The sequence below is a fragment of the Harpia harpyja genome, chromosome 2 (assembly GCF_026419915.1).
Source record: "Harpia harpyja isolate bHarHar1 chromosome 2, bHarHar1 primary haplotype, whole genome shotgun sequence".
NCBI lineage: Eukaryota > Metazoa > Chordata > Aves > Accipitriformes > Accipitridae > Harpia > Harpia harpyja.
Genome location: NC_068941.1, coordinates 33504727 through 33516982, shown reverse-complemented (window position 1 = coordinate 33516982; position 12256 = coordinate 33504727). Strand labels below are relative to the sequence as shown.

The following is a 12256-nucleotide window of genomic DNA, read 5'->3' as shown; positions in this document are numbered from 1 at the left end:
TTTAAATTGATCCTAAGTTACCTGTACACACCTATACATAGAAACAAGTCAGCTCATTCTGAGCTTGGAACTAGCCAGGCACCAGCCAGGTCCAGTCCAGACTCCACACTAGTGAAGTATTTTGGTTAACTCAGCTCCTCGACAGACTGTACTAATCCTAACACCACCAACTTAGCAACAGTTTCCACACTACAGCGGGTTCATAGCCAGCCATATCAGCATGTGTTTGGAGCAAGTTCATACTTGTATTCACATAAACATGTTCTATGTGTCCACAGCCAACCATCATCAATTTAATTAGCCAAGCACCCACCTACGTATTAGCAAGACCCATGCTGCTGGCCAGCAGGCTGACTAAGCTTTCACGCCTCTGTGCAGGCTTGGGATTCTGCCCAGGCACATGAGAGTTCATGATCACAGCCTCATTTCTAAATATCATACTGCTGCTTAAAATGACTAATTTACACGTCAGTTTACAGCAATGCAGCTAGATTAGCAACCACATTTTCTCCCTTCGTAAGAGTACTTAATGTGAGTAGTTAAATGTGAGTCTTTCATTACGTCATTATCTCGCGTGCGTGAGTCAGTGCATTGGTCACAGCTTCTCCCGAATAATTATTCACATTTCTTGCAGCAACACCTGCCAGCACAGCAGAACATTTGAGACGTTCTGTTTATCTTACACGCTTTTGCATGGGAGAAACTGGCATAGTTCTCACTGATCCTCCATATATAGTCCACCTGCCCACCACACTTTTTAAAACTTTAGAAAAGCCATTTTAAAATCTTTACTGTCTATGTTCAAAATGTCATGTCACTTAGCACACAGATGTTGAAACAACAGACCATCATGGCTCAGCTCATCCCTTCTTAGTGTATTTACTTTTCCAATGTTGACTATTTCTTTTATCTGGCATGACACTCTTCGGAATCTATTATTAGTACTGGGATTCCCAACCTATGCCAACACAGAATAATGCTAAAATTATCCTGCCTGAAGTGGTGTCACTTTCTCCTTATACCGCTCTAACTTCAGTTAGAGCAGGATAATAATCTAAAGAATAAAAATTAAATAATAGAAAATATAAAATGCATGCATCCAGAATGTTTGGTTTTTTTTTTAAATAAATGCTGTACAAGAAATGCAACATTGGGCCCACAATAAATACAATATATGGGTATGTCTGATACACTCAGACAATGTATGACAGTCCTTCATGTATTCTAGTACAGAAGTGTTTTTACCAGTTTTACAGATGATTTTGTTAAGTTCACTGTGTTTTATTTCTTCTCCTTGTTCCAGGTACACATTCCACTTTCCACATACTTCCTTGTAAAAAGGCATCTTATTTTAACAATGACCCAGTTAATGCAATGTTTCTAGTCAGGTCTGAACAACAAGCAGCTTATGCTGGTATCAGGGTACTTTGCTACCAATCTACAACTGCAGTTTCGATCATTTGTCCTGTAAAGTGGTCACTATGTTTTCGTAAATCTAAAAACTAAAAGAGGCAATAGTAAACATAAGCAGCAAAGTTTCTTGAAAGTGTTAAGGCAGGAACTAGTCTTTTAAATGTAACCCTTTCACACTCATGTTTCAGAATATACTTCCCTTAAGCAGCACGGAGTACACAACCTCAATTGTCCTGGTGTGCTCTGCAAGTGTTAAAAGGGACTTTTAATGGACCGAAATGCCTGAAATCCCTAGACTTCTTGCATCAACAAGTCAAACTTCAGCAGGGTCGGTTTAGCTTTTCATTCTTTTGAGGTAGTATTGTAGGTAAACATGACTCGTGCTGTGACGATATTCTAGATACCTGGTGTCGGCACCTTGGCTCTGTGTCAAAACCACAGAACCTCACACGCTGGTGAACACGGGCTTGCATTTGTATCCCTGGCCCAATTTGGGACTGCTCTGCCGTGGATAACCTCCAGTTGTGTACCTGAGGATACCGCAGCCACCAAACCGTTTGCCACTGGAGGGGCTAAGGAAACGAGTCTGGCTGCCACACCACCAATGCTACCAAAACCTGCAGTGGTTGAGGCGGCTCCCGGGACAGAGGCGGTGTTCCGGGGTTGCCACTAACCATGCTTCTGGAGATCTCACACGGGAGGGGGGGGGCTGGGGTTTTTTCCCCTTTGTGGCAGGCTGCCCACTTGGAAGCGGCACGGTGGATGCGAGGCTTCTCCTCGGTCGCCACCACACCGCAGCACCCCGCCTGCCTCTCCCCACCGCGCCCCAGGCACGGCCGCACACGGCCCCACCGCCGGGGCGACCCCAGGGCGAGGGGGAGCCGGGCGAGGCGTGCCGGCACGGCTGCCTACCGTACCTGGATGAGGCCCCGGCGGTGCAGGGCGGTGTGCACGCAGCCCGGCACCTCCCCTCGGAGCACCACCGAGCCGTTCCCGTTGCCCAGCCGCCAGCTCCCCCGCAGGCTGTGCACCTCCGGGCCGCCCGCGGCCGAGACGCCGGCCCGGCCCGCGGTCGCCACCAGCAGCAACAGCAGCAGCGCAGCTCGGCCCATGGCGGCGCCCGCCCGCCTTCCAGACAGACGGCATGGCCGCCGGCCGGAGCGAGCGGGCGGCTCGGGTGGAGCGGCGGCCCCGCGCCGGCGCCGCCTCCCCGCCATGGCCCGCCGAGACGCTGCTGCGGGACGGCGGACGGACGGACGACAGACACACGGGGGGGGAGGGGTCCCTGCGGGCGCCGGCGACCCGGCCACGTCCTCAGAGGGCTGGGGCGGCGCTTCGTGCCGTTAGCGGCCCGTGGGGGCGGGGCGGGCGCGCGCGCCTCCTCCCGCCGCCCGTTAACGGCTCCTCGGGGTCAGGAGGCCGCTCGACCCTCCCGCTGCAGCGGAGGAGGCGGGGGGGGGGGGCAGAGACATGGCGCTGCCGAGGACGAGCAGCCAGCGCGGCTCCTGGGAGGATTTCCAGTCAGCTGGCGAGCGGGCTTTCCTCCGCCGCTGGCAGCTGAGCGCAGCCCGCGTCGGACGTCCCTGACGGCGAGCGAGAGGGCCACGACCGCTTTCCCGCCCCCTCCCCGGCCAAAGCGGTGAGGGGCACTTGCACAACCTCCCCCCCGTCCAAGCGACTGTTCAAGCAAGTCGGCGAAACGTGAGGGAGGACAGGAAGGCTTATCGAGCAGGGCATACGCATAAAGGGCAGGAGAATGAACAAAAAGCGTGGGGTGTTTTTGCTCCAAGAGGCGCAGTGGAACATCGGTAATAGGAGCAGTATAAGGTTACAAGTCTTTTGGACGTAGCAAATTCACTTAGAGCTCTAGAAAACTGCAGGGAAGCGGGAGGAATGAGGAAGACCCGTGACAACACTGCAACAGGTACTTTTTAAGTATTGGCTCCCTCAAGTCATGAGATTTTATGTGGCCTCAGACTTCCACATCCTTTCTCCCATAAAATTACAGAGGTGCATAAAACCAGAACGTCATGGACATCTCACTGTAAAAGTACTCTGGTTTCTCATAAAGCAGTGCTAGCACTGTTGCTGTGGATTTTGTTTATAAAAATTGAACACGTTCATCTGCAAAGGAGCAGAAGGGTCAGCTCCAAAGAAACAACCCGAAGTATGATTTCCAAACCACACTGTAGCTTTCCTTCATGCCCTCACTAGCTTAATCCCTTCATTCACAGCTCAAAACCAGGAATTAAAGCTACAAGTTCTTAAATGGCTCAGTTGAGGAGCAAAAGGCAACCAGGGGCCTGAGCTACTCTTCTAGGGGCAGCCAGCCACCCTACTTCATGCTCTGTTTCCACTGGACCCTGGTGCGGAGAGGCCTAGATCACCTCCGTGAATTGGAGATGTTTCACACCATGGCAGGGTTGCACTTTGTCTAGCTGTTCCTCCAGCTGAAGCAGTACAGCAGGTGGAAAACAGCTGTGCAATCTACCAAATCTCATTTCACAATATAGTAAAGTGCTCAGTCTTCAAAGACTGTCGCAATTGCAAGAGTGGCTAGCCAATGTACCTTCTGAAGGTTGTGATGGCACAAAACAGAAAAGTATCTAAGAACTTTCAAGACTAGATTAGCTGTATACCTGCTCAGCTGTGAGCAGATCAGAAAGCAGTTAGTTTGCTTTTCTTCAGATACAAATGACTCTATTCCCTCATACAGCTCAACATGAAATTGAAAATGCTCATTTCAGCAGGCACTCCATGACCTTAGCTTATGGTTTGTAGCATTTTGGGGTGGGGTTAGGGTTTGGGATTTTTTTTGGTGGTGGTGGTGGTGGGGTGTTGTTTATTCTTAAAGCATAGTTGATTAAATGAATGTTCCATTTGGATTTGTGTAATTTTTATTTCATTTATAAACCAGGTCAGAATCTTGGTCAGGCGGGTAATTTACTGTCTCAGAATACGCGTAAGTGAGAAGGTGAAATATGCTTAAAAATCAGAAAACCTTGCAAATTCCTTTAAAGTAGTAATGTTACCAGTAGTGTCACTTATCTTCCTGTTAATATAGAATTTTTTAACAGAAGAGTCGGGTCACTGTGCATACAAAGAAAGCAAACTACTAACTGCATGTAGGTGCATACACATGATTCTGTATAGAAATGCCATGAACCAATAGCATTCAAAGAAACCCCAGTTAACTGCAGGACTTTATTCAGTTTTTCCATTTCTGTCCTTATGTTTTCTTGTTGTCTATAATTATAGACTGTAAAATTAGAGGAGGAAAGAATACATAAAGCACCTTGGGATGCTGAAGAGTTAATTACTTTAACAACATATATACAATTCATACACCAAATCACATATGAATGAAGTGTGACTGACACAAAAACATGCTCCTGCTCCTGGCGTGCAGCAGAGTGCAAGAGTGAAATGCAACAAGAATAAGGATACCAGAGTTTTGGTTTAGCTGCTGGCTTTTACACACCTAATTCAGCACACCGTAAGAATGCACCCTAGATATGTCTTTAAAACATTACTGAACGTGGTCAACATGCCTTATATTTTTGATCCAAATCTTTTTGAGCTGAAAACCCTTCAATTCAATACAACATAAAAATGCCAGTCCTTCCATTCATCTACCATATAAAGAAAAAGTACACAATATAACCACAGGTGATTTTTTTCACCTGTGAGAGCACAGGGGGACACAGTTCTGAGAAATACTAGTCCAAGGAGAGAAACAGTAGCTGATCATCTTTTTGTCACTCTGAAAAAATGTCTGCTACCAACTTCAAAAAGGGATGGCTAGGACCCATACTGTTTGGCAGCAGAAGTCTGTGCAGAAATTTAGCTGTTGGAACAGTTCCTGTGTATTTTTAACACTGAGTAACCCACATTCAATATATTGACGAACTGAAATGCAGGTCCCATTTCAGTTCAACTCCCAGCCATCTTTTAGTGAGACGGGCAAAAAAGACTATCGTTACCCGAACTGGCTTTGCATGTTGTAGAATTCAGGCAAAATTAATATCTTCTCACCTTTAAAAGTTCAGTAGAAAGCCTTGTTCTGTTTCTGCCTTCATCTGTCAATGAGTAATGCTTTCAGGACAATCAAACAGTTCAGTGTATTTTCCTTAAATTCACTCATACAACACTAACAGCATTTAAACACTGTAGTGCTGCTTGAGAGATCTTGTAGGATATTATTTCTCAAGAAGCAGATTTACAGAGAAGTTTGAATGCTACCAAAGAACAACTGCAAGATGGCTTTTTTTTTTATTTTAAATAAATCTTTTTCAGCAAGTCATGTGGTAGCTTCCCAGTAAGAAGGAAACTGCATTTCAAGATGTTTACTGTACTTCCGTGTTTTCTTTGCCTTTTATTCTTTCTACTGAAGACTGACTGGAGCAACACACACACAAAAAACCTCAAGCTAAAAACAATGCTGTAATTAAGAATTCTGAGAACATGCTGTTTCCTTGTTCAAGGCTTATAATTAAGTTAAATCATGTCTCATTTTCATGTCCCAGTTTTAGGGTTCAATTCTGTTTGTTTGAGGGTATTTTTAAACAAGTGATATTTTTACTGTTTAAAGATACAAGACTCTTAAAGGCTGTGATTTTATCTTTTAAAATCTTAAGATTTTAAGATTTGTTTAAAAACAAGATCTTTTGTGTGGCTTTCCTTTACTGTGTACCATATTCAATTTCTTTCTGAAATGCCACAAATTCAGGAGGTTACTACAATTCTTACTTTACGATACTGCAAGTGGATATTCTTTATCAACTAAGACAAAAAACTGAAGGCAAAACCACGCCTTCAGCTCTATTGGAATAAATTCAGTATAGTTCCATTGAAGCTGCCCAAATTCTGCCATGTTAATCCAGAAGTCTTTTGTTTCCAATTGCTATGCAATCTCTATCATCACGACAGGTTGCTGCTGTTTCCTCTTTCAAATTCATGGTCAATGAGTTCATGCAAAGGTTTTAAACAAACAGGTTCTCACAGATTTGGCTGCAGTACTTCAAGATATTACTGCCCCCACCTGTCCACCCTGTACCATTCTTCTGCTGAAGGTTACCACCTGTGAAGCAAAACAGGACTCGTGTTCACACCAGTCCATGTCAGGGCTTGTAATCTCTTGGTAACTGTACACCACTGTGGATACCTCCACCACAGACCATTTGTCAAAGCTGCAAAACAACTAAAGGATCATCGACTTTTGGGGAGTTTTGCATAGATGCAGCAATATCGATGCAGACATGTTGGATAAATACTGGTATAAAACTGGACTGGTGTTTGCATGACTAAATACCTTCAGACAGTACAGCACATCTGTATGAAAGCCCTACAGCTCCTCAACATAATGCTTGTCCTCTGTTTCATGACTGCCTCTGCAAACTAGTCACTGCTATGCAAAATAGTTACTCTCTGGGCTGGCAGAAAGGCAACATGGTGCAGGGAGCCATCCAGCTATAGATTTGTAAAGGACAGACAGAAAGAACACACTTCAGGCATTATTCTGTATTTATCTTGAATTCCATCCAAAAAGGATGTTAAAAATAAAACGAGGAAATAAATTAACATTGCTTTTAGATGAGGACACTATTAATACATCGCTAGAAGAGAACATTGTACTAGGTTATCATGAGCAAAATACAAAATGACAATCTAAGTGGTAGGCCTAAAGTTTCTTTCATAATTATTGTAAAGTTTGTAGGTCATTGCAAGGGGATTTCCTTAGCAAACAAAATTACTCAACACTAACAATCACGAGTAATTAAAAATAAGTATGTGGAAGGGAAGCTATTGCTCCAGGCAAATGCTATATGGAGGGGAAAAAGCAAAAAATAGGTAATAATAATTTTTAAATTGCATAAGCAGAAAGGCAGGCAACACCTTGAGTATACTCTTAAACTTCACCAGGTATGCCAGGGCAAAAGCCTGTATTTATACCTCTACGTAACATCTTGTTTTGAGATTACCTCAAACCACAGGATTTAGCTTTCAGGTCACCACCTTGCATAGCACAGACACAAAAAGCATAAGGATCTTAAAAGCCAGCATGACCAGATTTCTAAAGACAAGTCCTTTAGAAGGTGGAATTCCTATTGCTCTTATTCTCTTCAATTTATAAAAAATTCCGAAACAATCCTAATCTATTTATAAGATTATGTAACACTGACCATTGTCATTTACCCTTTGTCTCATGAGCAAAGTCACTGTCTTAAGACTAAGTATGGTGCTGTCCAAGCTCCCCATGAACTCTCCTTAAAACATATCTAGAATCAAAACTGATTCTCTGGCACTTACAGGAAATCAGTAGTACATATGGGGACATTATGAAACAGCTCGCTTAGCCTTTCTTAAAGGTCTAAAACTAGACAGTCATCTGTGACCACAGTACAGTGTTATGACTCATCCCTAAATGCCTAAAATTAAATATCTCAAAACATGGGTATCACAGGTTACAAACTGTTTCTCCCATGACAGAAGTATGAGAGGCTTCACTGAGTCTTACTAACACTGTGTACTTCTCTTGGCATTTTGCCAGCTGAGTGCAGGACATACCAAACAGATTACACTAAATATGAAACATATATCCAGCCTACTGTTTTAATGAATGTTTTCCATGCAGGCAAGTATTATGAGAATGTGAACAAAAATTTATAGCTGATAAATTGGATGAGTAAACTTAAATGGATCTGGAGTTGCCAAAACAGCTGGGAGCTGCATTTTTTTTTCTTCCTAGCTCAGCCACTCCAGACAAACCATTAGGGCAGGTCACAGGACCTCCGTTTCTCAAACCTTTAGTGGAGGGTAAGGCACCTGGCTTCAGCACTAGGACAAACTCTGCCCATTCATTTCTGCAAAAGTGACCCTAATGCAAGCACCAGGGAATATTCAAAATAACTTTACTGAGAACTGTGGGTACTCGAGAGACTTTTTTCCCCCCCTCTTGAGAGCTTAAGGATTATTTTAGCATCTACAAGAATTGCCAGAATTCTTAATCAATGAAGCCCCCATTGAATCAACTCAAGCCCCACTTCTGCAACAGCATAAGCCAAGAGCCTGCCTACGTACGAAAAAATCTTTTGTCTGAATGATTCTAGTGCAAACCCCTTACGTAACAGAACAACATCCTCACGCAGTCCAGGACACTACATGCCACATCACTTACTGCACTGGTACCAACCTCTCAGGAGTAAGAGTTACAGAAATTGACGCATGCACTTTCATCAAACAGACATACTTTAATATGGGCTCTATTCTCTTTTGCTTCTAAATGACTTAGTACATAAACAACACTAAAAATACTTTATACATACCCATCTGTAAAAAAAGCATTATGCGTTCAATTCTCCTTGTAGCAAAAAGGAAAGACTACTGCAGCACACAAAGAGAATAAGGAATACTAGAAGGATCACAGAATATCTCAAGTTGGAAGGACTCATAAGGATCAATCAAGTCCAACTCCCTGCTCCTTGCAGGACTAACTAAACCACATGACCAAGAGCGTTGTCCAGACACTCCCTGAACTCTGACAGGCTTGGTGCCACGACCACTTCCTTGGGAAGCCTGTTCCTGTGACTGGCCACCGTCTGTGAAAAACCTTTTCCTAATGTCCAATCTGAACCTCCCCTGACACAGCTTCATTCCATTTCCTTGTGTCCTGTTGTACTCTCATACTGTCTGACTACAAATTTCTTGTTTTGGTACTAGTCAAAATTTTAGTATTTTGATACTTGCACTGGAAGGAGGGCAGGTAGGCAGTAGTTTTATGGCTAGAAACATAATAATGAGCCTTAGGAATTTGAAAAGAACCTTGTCTCTTCCTCAGTCCTTGGTGAAGGAAGGGCCCCAACCTCTTCAGGGAGTGGCTACGTTAAGATACTACTCACACTCATTTTGTTTACAGCTAAATTCTCAGCCCAGTGGATCCAAATAATCTGGTACTCAAATTATTGCCTATACCTTTGACAGCTGCTACAAGTGTCACAGTTCCATGGAAGAGCTCTGCTTTCTCACCACTAGGACTGCAGACAGACACAAAGGCAACAGCAGCCTGTAAGAAAGGGTCTGAAAAACACAAGAGATTACTGCCTGGAATCCTCTAAGATTTTTTTGGCAAGTGCAAAGATCTTCAGCTAGTCTAAACTGGTATAGATCTACTGAAAGGAGGAAAGCTACACTATAACTTCAATTAACCCTTTGTATATAAATATTCAGCATGCATTTTGATGTCTATAGAATGTTTCGCCAAAGTGCCACAATATTCTGAAGGTATTTAAAATTTTAATTATTAGTGAGTTGAGTAAACAGCCACCTAAGTTTTTGGCACTTTTTACAAACTAGTAAAAATAAACAGCATTCAGCAAACAATCATTTCCAAAGGTATGGCGTTCTGTTAAAAGGGCTTCTTCACCACAGGAAGCTGTCATGACTCCAAAAGGTTATTAAGCACTTACAAGGTTTAAGATGCAAAATCATCTTGAAAACTTACCTGTCAATAAAGGTTCTATTATGTTCTTTCAGCATTTTTTGAATACAGTTTATCAGCAATGGTCATACTGACAAATAGAGTTTTAAAGGCCTGGAACTATGCCCTGAGGCATTTCAATCACACCAAGAAGATACTTAAAACTATTTAAATAAATAATTTAGGCAATTTTATTCTAATGAAGTAGTTCAATATGCCTATTAAGTTGACAAGTAACAGTTTTTCCTCAATATTCACTTTGGAGTCCTCCATACCTGGTCACAGCCATGAAGGTTTACTTGGAGGACAGAAGGGTACAACTAAGCTTCCTTCTGCCATCTCCTGCTTTGCCAGTTAACAGTGGACACCTTAACACTGACATGAGAAAGCCACTGTATGACTGGAAAGAGTCACTCATTGTTTAGTGAACATCTTGGTGGCAATTCGAACTTGGAGATTTTTCAAGACTACTTCTGTTTTGTTGTGTTCTCTTAATACCAAGGATGCTGATCCGCTGTTTATCCTTCCAGCTTCCCAGCAATGACCCATAATCTTGTAACCACAAACTATGATTACTGCTACTTCCTCCTAGCACAACTCTTCTAGAAGAGCTTATCAGTTAGCTGCAGCTGGCTTAGAAGGTACAGCTGGCTGCCCTCTCCACTGTCCACACCCTAAGTTATTCATGATGTATGTGTCAGCATATGCTACATGGTAACTTCTCTTTAAAAATTCAGGGAGACTGACAACATTGAGCTCTTGCCCTTCAGTCTTTGTCCCCGCACATCTGCACTCTAGACTCCTAATCCTAACACACGGCAGTTGTTTCACCTATACACACCTAAACTAAGAATTTAAGGAAGTTTCTTAACCTGGGTTTTTTTCAGTATTTTTACAAGCTTTCCTCCCAACTAGAACCACTGCAGCTATTCATAGAATAAAAAGATTCTTTTCTGAGTTAACCCTTCCCTCTTTCTCTATGCTTTGCACCTCAAGAGGCATTACTTGCCCTAGCAATTGCATAAAATACTGGTTCATAATTTAGAAGCACTCAGAGTCCCCTGGCACTGCCTAGCTAAGTTACATGAAAGATTCCCCATCACATCAGGCAAGGCAGCAAATAGAAGCCCTATCTAGTAGGGTAGGTTTATGAGCAAGCAACAGGCAAGAAGACCTTCATGTCTCTAAAGGGCAGAGACAAACATTGCAGGGTGGCTGTGGGAAGGAAAACAAGGTTAGAAGGGCTGATTGGCCAACTACACCCTATTTCTGCATCAGGTCTCCTGCCCTGTGAACCAGAGATGTTCTAACTTCAGTTAAGCAGCAAATGGCAACTTCTCTTTTCACCTTCCTCTTTTTTTTTCCCCCCTCTCCTGTAAAGCACAGCATAATGCATGTGTGGCCAGTAAGATACCACATCAGCCATGTTAAAAAAAAAACAAACAAAAAACCAAAACCCAAACCAAACTGTTTCAAGGAATAGTTTTACATCCAAAAGTTTCAAGGTCAATGGCTTTCCACAAGCCTGTCTTTTCATGGTTTTGTTCTGAAAAGTTGGAATATTTTTCTATATCAGTCGTTATCAGTATTGGAAAGAATATAATGTACAAAAATACGCTTCAGGGTAACCTGCATTTTCTTAAAGCTTCAGTTTTCTCGTATCATTTATGGCTAATCCGAATAGAATCCATTTTTACTTCTTCCCGATTTATAAATAAAAGGTTAAGGATATGAAAATTCACATCCTTTGCACTGAAACAGTAATTCTGAGTGTGAAGTGCAGCACATATGAAGTAGGAGTGAAAAAAAGCCTAGCTAAATTAAGTAACAGCCACCTACCTACCTCTGCTCTAATTCAATTGCTTATGATTGTGTGATGATACCTTGAAGTACAGCTTTCAATGAATTTGGAATGGTTTCTCAGGAAACATAAATCATTATGTAAACAAGACTTAAGAGAGATCCTCACAAGATACAACTCAAACTGTAAAAACATTAAGATCAGTTAATACAGTCAACAACAGAAATGGGGTCATGATTCATTTAGACAAGAAACTTCTACCTCTTATGCTGGTTAGACTCACTATCTGTACTTGTCCCATGGCAGCTTGTTACTGAGCTTAGAACTCATTCCCAAGCAAACCATGAACTCCCAAAAGATTTTTATACTACAAAAATTGGGGTCAAAGGAGGCTTACACTAGTGTACTTTTTATGTGCTTAACTGCACACTTTGGCTTACACATTTCAGTTAACTTCTCTTTGTAGACAAACCATAAGAAACTTTCTCCTGCTTTTTATAACACTACTACTTACCAATGTAAAACTTCTGAGTGTATGAAAAACCCTTCATTATTTATGCAAAGCT

General features: G+C 42.6%; 1 protein-coding gene across 20 annotated transcripts in view; it reads right to left on the bottom strand.

The window, feature by feature from the left end:
- MANBA (mannosidase beta) overlaps window positions 1-11272 on the bottom strand; it is a 75410-nt gene extending 64138 nt beyond the window's left edge. For 12 of the 20 annotated variants that reach the window (XM_052775394.1, XM_052775386.1, XM_052775362.1 and 9 more), the window contains exon 1: window positions 2331-2667. In XM_052775394.1, coding sequence (XP_052631354.1) covers window positions 2331-2630 — 300 coding nt within the window. In that variant the 5' untranslated portion in view covers window positions 2631-2667. Of the gene's footprint in view, window positions 1-2330; window positions 2672-5448; window positions 6431-9384; window positions 9490-9913; window positions 9994-10164 lie in introns of those variants that run through there. The other 8 variants (XM_052775481.1, XM_052775489.1, XM_052775456.1 and 5 more) reach the window with 7 other exon arrangements.
- Window positions 11273-12256: the final 984 nt, after the last annotated feature.